The sequence below is a fragment of the Thalia democratica genome, chromosome 1 (genome assembly GCF_965202585.1).
Source record: "Thalia democratica chromosome 1, ktThaDemo2.hap1.1, whole genome shotgun sequence".
Lineage (NCBI taxonomy): Eukaryota > Metazoa > Chordata > Thaliacea > Salpida > Salpidae > Thalia > Thalia democratica.
This window is the reverse complement of record NC_139165.1, coordinates 66133462-66148311: the sequence shown is the minus strand read 5'-3', so window position 1 is coordinate 66148311 and position 14850 is coordinate 66133462. Positions and strand designations below refer to the sequence as shown.

Sequence of the window (14850 nt, the reverse complement as noted above, 5' to 3'; positions counted from 1 at the left end):
TAAAATTTGTAGTTATTTTTTAAATTAAGTTGTTTAATCATTACCTTTGTCAGAATGTACTTAAAACATAATAAATTGCAAATTGTTTTTTTTTGTTTGACTATAGTTAATAATGGACTATAAAGGTGTCATTATACAAAATTAATTGTTTTTTTTAGGTTTCAGAAAAGCTCAACTTATTTATTACAGATTTATAAAACCAATTTTATAAATAGTTATTTGTTATTTTATAATTTAGTTGAAAAAAAATTAATATTTTGTGTTTATGAGGTAAGAAGTGTGTATTTTTTTATTTTAACTAATTAAATAAAAGTGTCCTTTTTTGCATCGATGTGTAAAGTGGACCTATTTAAAAAAACAAAATGTTTATTAGGTAATTAATTAGGATGATTTTATACCAATATCAACTGAAATTGTATTCATATTCATTTAATTTAGTAGGCCTTAAGTTTAAACTCTATTTTAACTATAGAGCCTAAATTAAATGAATGTCAATATAATTTCAGTTCCATATTAGTGTGACATCATCCTAGTTAATTACTATTTATTTTAAGACTATGTTTAACCTAATTGAAATATCAGTAAATTTTTAAACTTATTTTTAAAACAATCTTTTTCTAAATTAGTAAGTTAATATAGAATATAATATGATCTGAATAACAAAAAAGATGCTCAAAATATTTGGTTCTAGGACCTGGTGCACAAAAAAAACCTTTTGGTTATGGAGTCGCACACCATGGATACCTTTTAACGTCTTGTCCAGTATTTTATTTATATATATATATCTTTTAGTAATTTTATACTTTTTAAAATGAGTATCAACAAGTGTAATGAAATAAAATATCTTTGTTTTCTTGCTTTGAGTCTATAACTTGGCGGTACTACACATGAGTAATACCTATTAGTTGAAAATAGTATCAGTATAACATTTAAATTTATTTTGAAAGTGTTAATAAAATTATGTTTGTAGTATCAATACAACAAATATTTTAGGTTTTTATTATCATTAAAATAGTATTACTAAAAATAAAAATGAGCAAGTCTTATTTGGAACAAATGCAGAAGCATTTTAAAAATAATAACAAGAGTAAAGAATACTCAGCACACAGTGGTAAAGTTCATACAATTGGTTGGAGTAAAGATGGGAAGAGACTAGCTTCTGGATCTTATGATCAAACTGTCTGTGTCTTTTCTTTAGATAGAGATAAGCTGGTATGTTTAAATTATTTTTACTGTTTTGTTTTGTTGTTTTTCGCAAACAAATTGAATATTATAGTAGATTTAATTAAATTTTCCAACTTATAATTACAATCAATAGATTTTAAAATAACTCTGTAATTAGTTTAAACTTTTTTTCTAAAGTATTTTTGTTATCTAGATTGTTTGTTTTGAATGTATTGGTATTAGTTGTTATAAATATTTGTAGTCAAAAATATTGGCTGTGAAATTATATTATTTTTTTTGTCTAAAAAATTAAAAGATTATATTTAACATTTGACAATTGTTGCTCATACTTTTGTTCAAGTTTAGTCTTTTACTTAAGTTTATGGGAAACTCACTACTCCTTAAAACTACTAAGGCTAATTCTGTTTAGTAAAAGCATATTTTCATAATCATTCCAGTTGAAAATGTATTTAAATCTCAAGCAAACCTTTGGTAGTCTCAACATTTTTGAAGTATTAAAAATATGTAGGTTATTATTTCTTAGATATAGTAAGATTAAGTAGATAATTCTACTTAGATGTTTAGTTTCTAATTTATTTGTTGTTAGTTGTTATACCTACCACTTACGTTTTATACACCATAACATATCTGATATAAACTGGTTATAATCATTTTTTGACACCAAACAATCAATTTTTACTTTACCTCAATATAAATACATCACATTTGTTTTATTTGCCTGAAAAAGCAGTTTACTCTGTACTACAGGGTTGCCACACACTCAGGAAACTCAGGGAATTTTCAAACTGTAGAAAATCTCAGGGAAACTCAGGGAATTTTGGCATTTTTCTTTTAACTCAGGGAAACTCAGGGAAGTTTTGATTTTTTCTCTAAATATCAGGGAAGTTTTTGAAAATCTCAGGGATTTTTTTTTCTAGATCTAGAATGAGGTTTAGTTAATCCAGTTTCAATAGTTTGTTCAAAAGTAGTAATTTTTATTATTTAAATGGTTATTTAGAATTTTTTTAGCCTTGCGGCTAGTTCTTCAATATTCTTAGTATTAACATTGTAGTTTTTTAAGTTTTAAATTTATATTTACTTAAGTAAAATCAAACAGTTTAGAGAAATAAAAGCTGTTGTTAACTATTCATTGAAAAGTTCTAATAAACTTTTTATTTTTAGTTACTTATGTAGTTTAAAAAACACTATGTTGTACTATTAGTTCTTATTTTTTAAATAATAAAGTTATTTCTTATTTGTTTACAACTACTTGTTTTCAGTAAAAAAAATTAAAATGAATACAGATTAGTGTTGTATTACTTTTGTTAAAAAAATAGAGGTTAAATTTTTGTTTATAAATAATAATTTCAAAAGTAGTAGCAGTAATGGTAATTAATTTTTTAGTGTGAATGTTTTAATATACTTTACAACTTTTTTGCAGATTTATTTTAAAAGCTTTTTTAAGTATTATGAGTAAAGTACAGTTTAAAACCTTGTTTAAAAAAAGTTGGCTTAACCATGAAGACTTCAAAGATTGGTTACTTGAGGATGTAGACAAAGAGAAGTTTAAATGTAAGTGGTGTGGTGATGATACACCAATGGCCTTATCCAACATGGGTATAAGGGCATTGAAATCGCACAGTATGTTGAAAAAAACATCTTAAATTGAAAGCCTCTAAGAGTAAAAATAATGCAATTACTTCTTATTTTGGTGGCCCTAATAGTTCTACTAGTATATCAGCTGCAACTTCTTCAACAGCTGCTGAAATTTATTGGGCTCTCAAGTGTACCAAAGAAAGCTGGTCAGGAAACTCTTGCGATAATAATAACACTTTATTCACTTCCATGTTTCCTGATAGTGAAATTGCAAAAAAGTTCTGCATGAATAGAACCAAATATTCATATATAACAGACTTTGGTATAGCCCCTTTTTTTAAAGATGTCTTAAAAAAAACAGTTTTGTGCTCGTCTTTTTATTCCATTTCATTTGATGAGTGTTTCAATAAAGTCTTGCAAAAAACTCAACTATATTTGGTGGTGAGATGCATGAAGAAAAAAAAAGTACACTGTCAATATTTTACTTCAGCATTTTTAGGTCACTGTACTGCAGATAATTTAAACAAAGCCCTATTGACCGAAATTCAAGTTCTATTTTAATTTTAAGTTTTATTTACTGCATTCAGAACTGTTGCTAGGAAAGACATACAAGTCATAATGAAGTTATTATGTATGCATTTAAGTGAGTTCTTCATGTGAAATTATTATTATAGTATACTTAAATTTTGTCAATTAAAATGTCAAACAAATTAAACTTTATTCTTTTATGTAGAAAGTTAACTAACAAGTTTACACAAAGTTGTGCAAAAATTTAGTTTTTAATTTTTAATTGGTTTAAACCTTTTAAGATTGAGTTTTTGAAAACAGTTTTTTTCATAAATTTAATGCAAAAGCATACACATACAACCTTCCTTTTATTATTAAAGAAGAAAAATGAGAATGAGGTATTAATAATTTGTGTTAGAAGAGAATTTTTTTTTTTTAAGATTTGAAAAATACTCAGGGAAACTCAGGGAAATTTAAGGTTACTCAGGGAAATTTTTGGTCACTCAGGGAAGATTTTTTGGCTCAAAGAGTGGCAACCCTGGTACTAGTAATCATACCATTAAAAAATCCTTTTAAATAAAAGAGTTTATGTTGTTGTTTAGTATACTATTTTATCATAGTAACAGGGTTTGTGCGCGTCAGGCTAAATCAGGCTTAATCAGGCTATATCAGTTTTTTTGAAAAAAGTTGAAAAACGTCAGGCTAAATCAGTTTTTTTGTTTAAAAAATTGAGAATCTCAGTTTTTCTCAGTTCAAATGCTTGAAAATGTTTGATTAAACAAAACTGAGAAATCTTTTTAAGATCAAATTGAGATGTAAATTTATTTCTAAATAAAGATTTAGTTATTAAAGACAAAATTAGTCAGTATTTGTAAAAATAAATGCTTAAAACCTTTTGTTGAATCTCTAAAAAAAAATTTAAGAATCATCATTATTTTGTTTTGAGTAGATTATATACATCATATTTATGAAAGTTCATAAAAAAAATACAGTTTAAACATTACAGTTTAGTTAAACAACTTAGCTGTTTGCTTGAATTTTAATACCTGTGTAAGCGTTTCATTTAAATTTTAATAAAACACGACAATGCACGTTGTTTTATTATAAATCTTCTGGTTATAATGTTTTTATTTTACTTAGTGCTTAATTAAATTGAACATTTGTGTTTAGTAATATATTTTAAATTTTTACCCTAGTAATAGATTAGATATAACACTTAATCACTAAACTTGTTATGTTAAGGGCATATGGGGGAGGGGGGTCAATCACCTTTTTCACAATTTAGTCTTATTTTATTGAGTTGTAACTGAGCTATGAGTTGCTTTTTGCAGATTTTTAAATCTCAAAACATTTTTGAGATAAAGCTGGTTGAAGTCGTAGACTACAATAGTACCCCCAATACCTAAAATGACTTCCAAAGGGGATTTTCCTTATTTTAAAAAAATGTCAGGCTAAATTGGTCTCAGTCAGGCTAAATGAAAAAAGTTTTGCGCACGAACCCTGTAGTAACCACATGCTTTTGCTACAATTGCCCTGAATATTCCTTTAAAGAAATGAACTTTGAAAGCATATATCTTTGTCAATATTGTAAATGCTTTGAAAGGATTTTTGAAATATAGAATGTTGTACTTATTATTTTCTGGCAACAATGATGTGTATAATCAATGAGTAAAATAAAAAGCTTCTACAAATTTTCCTTAGACTTATATAATTTTGTTTCATTTGTTTCAAATTGGACATACCTTTTTTATTTGTTGTGCTAAGCGTTGTGCTAGATAGGGTAGGTGTCAAGTATGTAGAAATACACTTTTGCATGGCTTCACTTTTGCTCCAAAACACTTTTGCACAAATGGTCACTTAAACACGAAACTAACAGTGTGTTTTAAAAACTAAGATATGCACTAAAACCACAAAATTAATGCAAATTTTGGCTTTACCCAAAAACTCAGGCTGTCACTAGCTAGTTTTGATGGTTGAAGTGGTTTTTACCTCGAAAGTTTACCCTAATATAGCTTGCATGTGTAAATTTCAAAAGGTGTTTGAGTATATTGCATCACTATATTGTACAGGGTTCCCATTTCCCTATAAATTTGAAATATTCTGTAAAATCTATAAATCTCTAAAAAAAGATTGAAAATATGTGAAAATCCATATAAACTACGTTTTTTTGCTTGGTGATTGAAATTTGAAAGCCAAAACAGCAGCTTTGCATTATAAAAAAAAACACATTAAAAAAAACTATTATTCTGTAATAAAAATATTTGCAATCTCAGTACAAAACTGTGACTCTATTGTGACAGCAGATAAAACATTACCACTTTTGTATTAAATACAATTTATCTAAAGTTTGCTTATTTAACTAAAATTAGAGCTTAAAAGTTCTCGAACTTTTGTTAATTTATGATTAAGACTGTGCTTATAAACGATTAGTGACATATTTTATTTTATGTACCTTAAAAATATGTTCGCGGCATTTGAAATATTTTGTTTTTTATTGATAATTTCCCTATAAATTTGCTGTATTATATGGATCTTCCTATAAATATTTTTTGAAAATTTAGTGGTAACCCTGATTGTAAGGTGATTGTAAGGATTTATTTAAGAAAGGTTTAAAGTAGTTTTATTTTGATAGAAAATATAAAAACACAATAACTATTGAGTTTAAAATTTACTTCCTAATTTAGTAATTGATAACTATTTTCTCTTTCAAATTTTGTTTAAATATTATTTTAGTTGACTTTATTTTTTTACTACACAAAAATAAATAAACTTATGTTTTTTATCTAAGTATGAGTCTATCAAATTTTTAAAAGTATTTATTTTCATAGACAAAAGAATTTGTTTGCAAAGGACACAGTGACAGTGTTGATCAACTCTGTTGGAGCCCCACAAATTCTGATGTTTTTGCCACTGCTTCAGGAGATAGAACTGTTAGACTCTGGGATGCAAGAGCTGGTAAATCAACTTCAACAATTTCTACAAAAGGTTAGTATTTATTTATTAAGTATTGATCTAGTTTTGAAAATGCTGTGCATTCGTTTGAATAATCCCAGGTGAAAACATCAATATCAGCTGGCAACCAAATGGAAAGTGCATTGCAGTGGGAAATAAAGAAGATTTAGTTTCTTTTATTGATCCAAGGTCAATGAAAATTAGATCAAATCAGCAGTTTAAAGTGGAAGTTAGTTTTTAATTAGCTTTATTTGATGATGAAAACTACTACAAATTTTTAAACTCTAAAATATATCTAATGCTTTGATAATTGTCGTGTTTTGTACATTATTAATTTTGAAATGACTTAAAATTTATTTATTGGAAAAAATTATTAAGTTGTATGTGTTTCATAGACATTAGATTAATTATAAAACTTATATAGTCAAAAAAATTCTTATGTTTTTAATAATAAGTATGGTCTCCTTATTTTTTTGACATTTTCAATAATAAATAGGTCTTAAAATGCTACAGGCAAAAAAGTCCGTTTAGAGACAGTTTAACTTTTTTTTAGTAAAGGATATTGTTTAAAAGTCTACTGTTCTCTTTTATTTTTCTCCAATTATAAAGCATGCACACTTCATGTCTTAAAAAGCACTAATTTATTAAATTTGTATATAATATTTTAATTTCTGAGCATGTTTGCACATATACTTTGTTTTTTAAAAGATTCAATAACTAATACTTGAAATATAATTAAGTATTAAAGACTAGTAGCTATTCTTACAAGTTTCCCACAATGTCAGTACAAAAAATCTACGTATATATTTTTTAAATTGAACTAGCTGATGATTAAAGCGTTTAGTTTATGAAACATATGTACTTACATTTTTAAAATCGTATTTTTCCAATAAATTATTTAAAAGTCCTTCAAGTGGGCTCTGTAGAAGGTGTTCAAGTTTGAATAATAACCTTATTATATGTATATATATATATATATATACAATAAGGTGATTATATGTATATATATATATATAGAATTAAGTTATTTAACTTAATAAATTAAATTTTTCACACTGAGCCCACCTTGAGGGCTTTGTTAATAAAAAGGTTTATTCAAAGATGCAAAACTCGAAGAACTCAAGTTTCGTGATTACTCACTCATCAGCTTCAAAACAAGTTTAAAATAAAGCACAAAACAAAATCACTAATGAAGGTAAAAAATTTTTTGCATAAATAGATTATGACGTAATTTTGAAACTATCAAAAATCGTGCAAAACGGCTTGTGCAAAAACTAATCTACCAACAGACAATAAACTAGCGAAAATTCATATAACCTCAGTGAGTAACTACATATTAGGACAGATAATTGGAAGAGATAAAGATAAAATTAAGATGCAAATTGAAATTTAGGTTATTTTAAGATGAAATTAAAACTTGTTAAACTTTAAAAGCGACTTTTTTATATGTCTACAAGACGATACAAACTCGTTTCTTTTGTTCAAACATCTTTTGTCTTTCAGTGCATATACAACGGCTGATGCTTCTTTGAGACACAGCCTACATATCGGGCTATTGCCGTCGGCTATAGGCTGTGCTCTTTTTATAACTTCCCAGGATATTTCGTAGTCAATGCCGCTGCGCTTTAAGCCACAAACATACTTCGAAAGTTCAGTGTCATTTTCATATATGCCGCCTTTAAAAGATTTTTTATGATTGGCAACCCATGTGTTAAAACTTTATTCCGACTAACGGCGTTTCACTGCTCTCAAATAAATTTAAGAACAGATCTACGGAGTCTATAAAATATTAACACACATTAGAAATAAAGCATGTATAATTATGTATAATATTTATGTGAGTAGTAACTATAAACGAACTTTATGGTTTAAAAACAAAGTTTGGAATAAAAACATAAAAGTATAAAATTGTCTACAAAAACTACAAATTTAAAAAAAGCATGTACTAACCTCAAAAAAGCTCTAAGAATAGGCAAGTTTTTTAAAAAGGAACATAAATTAAGTTGTGCAGAAATGTTATGTCATGATAAATATAACAAATTAATCAATAAGTTTTTCAGCTTAAAAACAAACTATGCAGTAAAATATTTACTAAAAATTTAAACTAAATTTAAAATATTTATACAGTACAATATACACGGTATATAGTAATATAGAGGAAACATGTAGTATTAAACTTAATGTTTGTAATTGTATATGAAAATGTTGTGAAATAAATAAGTGCATAAGTCGACAGAGTTATTTAAAGTAGAATTGTCGGTTGTGAGGACAAATATTCGATAAATCTTGTCACTTGTTCTGAAGTAGGTCTTTATCTTCTGCTGCAATTACTGCTCTTTCTGTATTGCAAGTTGGGCGAATTCTACATACTTCGATGGATGTATGTTTGATCTTTGAAACAATACTCCACTCCATGTTTGGCCTTTTACTGTACCAGTGAAAAAAGCTCCATATATAATCCGATAAACGCGTGCTTTGTTTTTTATTTATATTTTTAAAAGTATGTTTATGGTTAGCATATCTATCTTTGAAACTACCTGCTGTACTTCCGATATAAATTTTATCAGGGCCTTTACTTTCAACTTTAACTTTATAAATTACATTTTTAATTTAACAATTATCTTTTAATGGGCAGTTATCTTTATTTATTTTACGGCAATTACATTAATAAATTTCCCCAACTTGCAATACAGAAAGAGCAGTAATTTCAGCAGAAGATAAAAACCTACTTCTAAACAAGTGACAAGATTTATCAAACATTTGTCTTCACAACCGACGATTTTACTTTTAATAACTCTGTCTAATTATGCGATTATTTATTTCACAACATTTTCATATACTATTACAAACATTAAGTTTAGTACTACATGTTTCCTTTATATTATTATATACCGTGTATATTGTACTGTATAAATATTTTAAATTTAGTTTAAATTTTTAGTAGACATTTTACTGCATAGTTTGTTTTTAATCTGAAAAACTTATTTATTAATTTGTTATATTTATCATGACATAACATTTCTGCACAACTTAATTTATGTTCCTTTTTAAAAAACTTGCCTATTCTTAGAGCTTTTTTGAGGTTAGTACATGCTTTTATTAAATTTGTATTTTTTGTAGACAATTTTGTATTTTTATATTTTTATTTATGTAGCTTTACTTGTGTATAGAATTTTAAAGTTAAGTTTACAGTTCTGAGTCGTAGCATACAGAGATTTCTAGTCATTAATTTCTAAAGGAATAATCAACTTTTTTTCTGAGTTACTGGCCCAAAATGAGTCAGTTACATACAGAGTTGCCACACGGTCAGGAAAAGTCAGGAAATACTAAAAAATATTACAAAAGTCAGGAAAAAATGGGGGTTTTTGAAAAAAAAAGTCAAGAAATTTGACAAAATTTAAAAAAAGTCAGATTTTGTCTGTTTAGTTTTACAAAATTCCTTATTTTCCAAAGCCTTTAAGTGGTAAAAAATTGATTGAAAATCTTTTAAAGTCATAAAAAAGTTGAAAATTTTCCTAAAAATTTACAAAATTAGATAATTTCAAATGCCTTCATCTGGTATAAATTAATTAAATATCCTTCAAAAACTGCAAAATTTTTCTATTAACATATTGAACTAGTACCGTACTTGAACAAGCAGTTTTTGTAAGCTTTTTAGTATTGATGATCTGTAGCAAGGACACTTCCATAGTGAAACTGTGATATACACACAATAGTTTATCTAGCATAATTTTAGAATCAAAGTGTTTATTGTTTAAGTAAATAATTGAGTTCTTTATAATTAAGCATTAACTTTGTATTTTATGTAACAAGTTAATGTGTATACTTTACCTCTTTGTAGTTTTTTCAAAGTAGTTTAAATTTGTAAAGTAAATTATAAGAAAGGTATATACAATATCTTCATTAGATGAAGACTTTGAAGTATACACATCAACTTGTTACATAAAATACAAAGTAAATCCATCAGCTAATAAAAAAAAGAAAATAAATTTAAGTACATATATTAAAAAAAAAAACAGTGTTTGATTAAGTTCTTTATTGTTTTTAGGTTTTGTTTGTAATAGTTCGTTTTTTTTAAGGTTTTAGTTGTGAAAGTTAGTTATTAATTTAAGGTTTTAATTGTAAAAGTTCCTTATATGTCGTTTCGTTTATCAGATACATTTATGTTAGGAAATGCTAAAAAATGATGTCTTTTTCCAGACAAGCTGTGTTTATAAAGTAATAATAGTACAAGTATTTTGATGAAAGAGCTGTTTATACATCAATCATACACAAATGCTACAAGTGATGTAATGGAAGTTTGATGGTTGAATTCAGCAAAAAAATCTGTTTAACCTGTATTAAAATTAGATTGATAGCTTTATATAGTTTCAAGTGCTAGATTATGTATTTTAGAATAAGTTTAAATTAGAGTTTGATTTAGAAAAGTTAGGAAAATTTTATTAAAAAGTCAGGAAAATTTTATTAAAAAGTCAGGAAAAGTCAGGAAATTTACCTCAGCTTGACCTGTGTCAACCATGAACATAACAGAAATCCGTGAGAATCTTATGCTCAGTTTCATGTATAAACTATCCAATTTTAGTATAAGAGATTTAAAAGTGTTTGTATCTACTTGTGTATATCCTAAGTAGACTGAAAAGTTTTTGTTTTTTGTGAAGTTATACACAATTTTTCTATACGCTTGACACTATTTTCGTTTACCTAATTTTGTGCATAAACAATTTAAGTACATAGTCAAAGAAAGTAATCTAAATTTACTCTAAATACTTTTGTTATGATATAGATAATAAATAAACTATGATTTTGTTTGGAGTTTTAAAGAGATATAAATTGTTTTAGAAACCTTTTATTTTTGTAACAGACGAAAATTTAAACTAAAATTTAAATACTCGTATATAGATTTTGTTAGACTCAAATAAATTTATTTCTATATATTTATTTATTCATCAATTTTTATGAAAAAAAGGTTAGTTATAATTTCATTAATTATGTTAAGTTTTGTTAAGGTCAATGAAATTTGTTGGAATAATTCAAGTGATCAGTTTTATGTCACCACTGGCCAAGGTTCTGTTATGGTTCACAGGTTAGTTAAAATAAATGCATGTTTATAAGTATTGATATAGCAGTTTATAAGTATTTTTAGTGTTAAATATAACTAAAAAGTGCGTTTTAGGAAGTTAGGTAATATTTTTTTCAAACAAATAAAGTGTTGTCAAATTAATATTAAAACTTACTAAGTTGAATTTTAAATTCTTTAACTACCATTTATATCAGGGTTTTTTAAAGTGGACAAAGTCCTCTTTTTAGGGGCGTTTTTGGCTGCCATGGGCATTAATTAAGGCAGAAAAAAGTAAATGATTAATTAAGTAGTAAATGGGTAATATCTAATAAATAGGGGTGATCATTTTTTGAATTTCTGCCAAGGGGAGTTTATAAAAATCAGTTTAGTAAACCTAATTTATATCTGACAAAGGATTATTACAAATACTTTTAATTACAATGAATTATTACAAATATTAAATGTTGGCAAGAATTAAATGTCAGTAATTTTAAAATTTAGATAATAGAAATTTTATTTTTAAAACAATAAATACTTTTTTGTTTCAATAGTATCTTAAGTTATACGGTTTTATCATTTATTGTTAAATGTTTCATGAATAAACAAAATTTTTGTATTATTTAACAGTTATCCGGACATGAATTTGTTAGATATTTTGCAAGGTCACACAGCTAACTGTTTGTGCATCGAATTTGAGAGCAGTGGTAAATATTTTGCTACTGGAAGTGCTGATGCTATAGTTAACATTTGGGATACAACAAATTTGGTGGCAGTTAACACATTGTCTAGGTTATTTTAAATTTTTAGAAAATAATCATTTTGTAAAATAATCGTTATTCGGTATAAAAAGTATTTATAGTTTACTCATTAATCAAATAATAAAAGTAAGCTATTGTTGAAACACTGACAATATCTGTTAAGAAAATTAAATTTATTACAGTAAGTGTTTTGTTTGGGATTAGAAAAATGTTTAATTATTTTGTTTTAACTCTTTTGATATGCACTTTTTAACACTTGAAATCAATATTTTTTGCAATCTTATATGTTTAATTTTTTTTTTTTTATAATAGTGAAATATATGCGTTAACTATAGCTAGTCTAAAAAGTCAAAACAAACTTTTTATTTCTTTCTAAAATTTTTACTAAGATTAAAAAGTGAAATCCATTACACTTTAGTTTACATTTCATATCTTAAGTCTTAATGTAAAGAATTTGTACCACATTGTTCTCAATTTAAATGACTTATCTGCCTAAAAATAGAAGCTAACAAGCCTTATCATGAAAGCATAATTTTTCAGTTAAAATAAATTAAATCGATTTGTTCAAAACTCTGACTTTATTTAAGTTATGGAAAAAGTTTAAATTGAAGTTTTAAAATTTTGTACTATAATGCTATTTAAATAGTTTTATTGGAATATATATATAGTGTTTATATAAATAAAGCACTAAGCTTACTAATGCGTATATTTCAGTGTTCCGTGTAACAGAACAGTTCTTCGGTCAATATGTTAAAACATTAGTTGAAATGCCTATGAAATTAAGCATTATAGTGTTTATATAAGTAAAGAACCATCTAGACTAGAGAAACATTTATCTTTTTTTGCAAATGTGAACAAGTAAAATTATATTTTAATTCTTTGGTGTTGTTTAGACTTGACTGGCCGGTGAGAACAATAAGTTTCAGCTCAGATGGTAGGATGATAGCATCTGCATCTGAAGACCATTTTATAGACATTGCTTGCGTTGAAAGTACTGAAAAAATTTATCAGGTAAAATTAATTATTTTATTCATTTACATCAATTTTCTGTGTTCCCTGGTAAATATTTTTTTAAGTTTCTAAATATTGTGATTTAAGTATCCAGTATATTTAGTAGTTTTGTTTGATGTATACACTATTATTAGATTATTTTTTTTTTAATTTTTGTTTAATTAATTAATTTTTCAAGTCATAATTTTATACTCTTTTTACCTTTTATTTTTTACGAAATTTGATTTAAAAATACGCTACGTAATAACTTCACGAATCAGGTGCAATGTAACTCTTCAACGTTCTGTGTGAAATGGCATCCTAAATACAAGTTGCTCGCTTACGCTTGCGATGACAAGGAACGTAGCAGTAGAGATCAGCAGGGATATGTTAGATTGTTTGGTATCCCTGAATCTTCCTGAAACCTAAGAACTGAAGTTTTAGATTATTTGTTCGTTTTCACATTAGCTAAATATCTATGGACTTTTTTTGAAAGATAAATGTGATCTATCAGTACTGTTCGAGTAAAATATATATTTTTAAGGTTTTTGTTATGTAACCGAATTTAGAAGTTTAGTTAAATTATATGAGTTTTAGTTTTTTGGTAAAAAAGTGTTTTAAACCTTAAAACTTTTGTTTTATGAACTCTTTTTTTAGATAATTAATCTTTCCACTAGTATAGTTATATTGCTTATTTTCTTTTGTTTTACTGATTACATAACTTTTTTTATAAAAATAAAGTATTTCTAGAATTATAAAGTTATTTATATAGTTTTAAAGACTTTTCATGGTAAAATTTTTATAACATTGAATCATTTTGTTTTAATTTTTGTATTAATAGGAATTTAATACTTTTTATAGCTCTTTAGTATGTCTTAAAAAACTGATAATAATTTTTAGTACATGTCATAGAAATGTTTTAAATTTTAAATAATAAAAAACTTATTTTTACATGCTAATAATAAAAAAATATACTAAGTCAAATTTTAGCGTTTCTATAAACCTAAAAAGTCTTTAATACATAGGGTTTTTTGAATTTTATAAAATTATTATTTCTGGCATTTATAGTAACTAAACTACAATATTTAAAAATATTTATTGCTTTTTTTGTTATAGTTTTGCAGTGTTTAATCTAAAGTATAACCCTAACTAAGTTTAGCTGTTTAGCTTAAATCTTATTTTTTTTATTTGTATGCGATTATAGTCAAAACTGTTAATTTAATTTTTTAATTTATAGTTAAACTTGATTCTTAAAACCGTTTTTGTTAAAAATTTAAACAAAGCATCTAGGTTGTTTAGTTATACTGAACAACTTTATAATTACCAATATATATACAATACACTAAAATATTTTTGGTTCAGAATGTTGTACATACAATGTACCATTTTATGATCCGCCCATGAATGGTTAAAGTGCTTAAGGGGAATATTTTTGGCGATAACTAGTGAGACTGCTAAGTTACACTAGATATTCTTGGGTTTGTAATGAGGATTGGCAAACTTTAAAAAAATCTTTTTTGAAAAAGTTGCGATTATTAAAATGAGTTTGGCAAGCCTTGTCGTAGAGCTTACTTTTAAAAACAAAAAGCCTGGAACTTTAAACAATTTTTATATTTTAAGTAGTAATATGTGTTGATTTGGCACGAAAAACCTATCATATAAATAAAAAAAATGTTATTATCAAATATTTTATTATTAAATATCACATTTAAAGTAGCCAAACAGTATCTTTTCAATGTTGTTATACTACTTCGCACAATTTTTAAACTTAGAATAAACCCAAAAACGTGTAATTTCAAAAACCTGGAAGAATTTTCTCAAAAA

The 14850-nt window shown here is 25.7% G+C and overlaps 1 protein-coding gene across 1 annotated transcript; it reads left to right on the top strand.

Annotated features, from left to right (window-relative positions):
• Positions 1-999: 999 nt before the first annotated feature.
• On the top strand, positions 1000-13772 carry LOC145830410 (THO complex subunit 3-like). Its single transcript, XM_082938265.1, has 7 exons — positions 1000-1212; positions 6096-6252; positions 6321-6448; positions 11226-11302; positions 11906-12067; positions 12930-13047; positions 13308-13772. The coding sequence occupies exons 1-7, from the start codon at positions 1033-1035 to the stop codon at positions 13446-13448; spliced, it is 963 nt and encodes a 320-aa protein (XP_082794391.1). The 5' UTR covers positions 1000-1032; the 3' UTR covers positions 13449-13772.
• The last annotated feature ends 1078 nt before the right edge of the window (positions 13773-14850 follow it).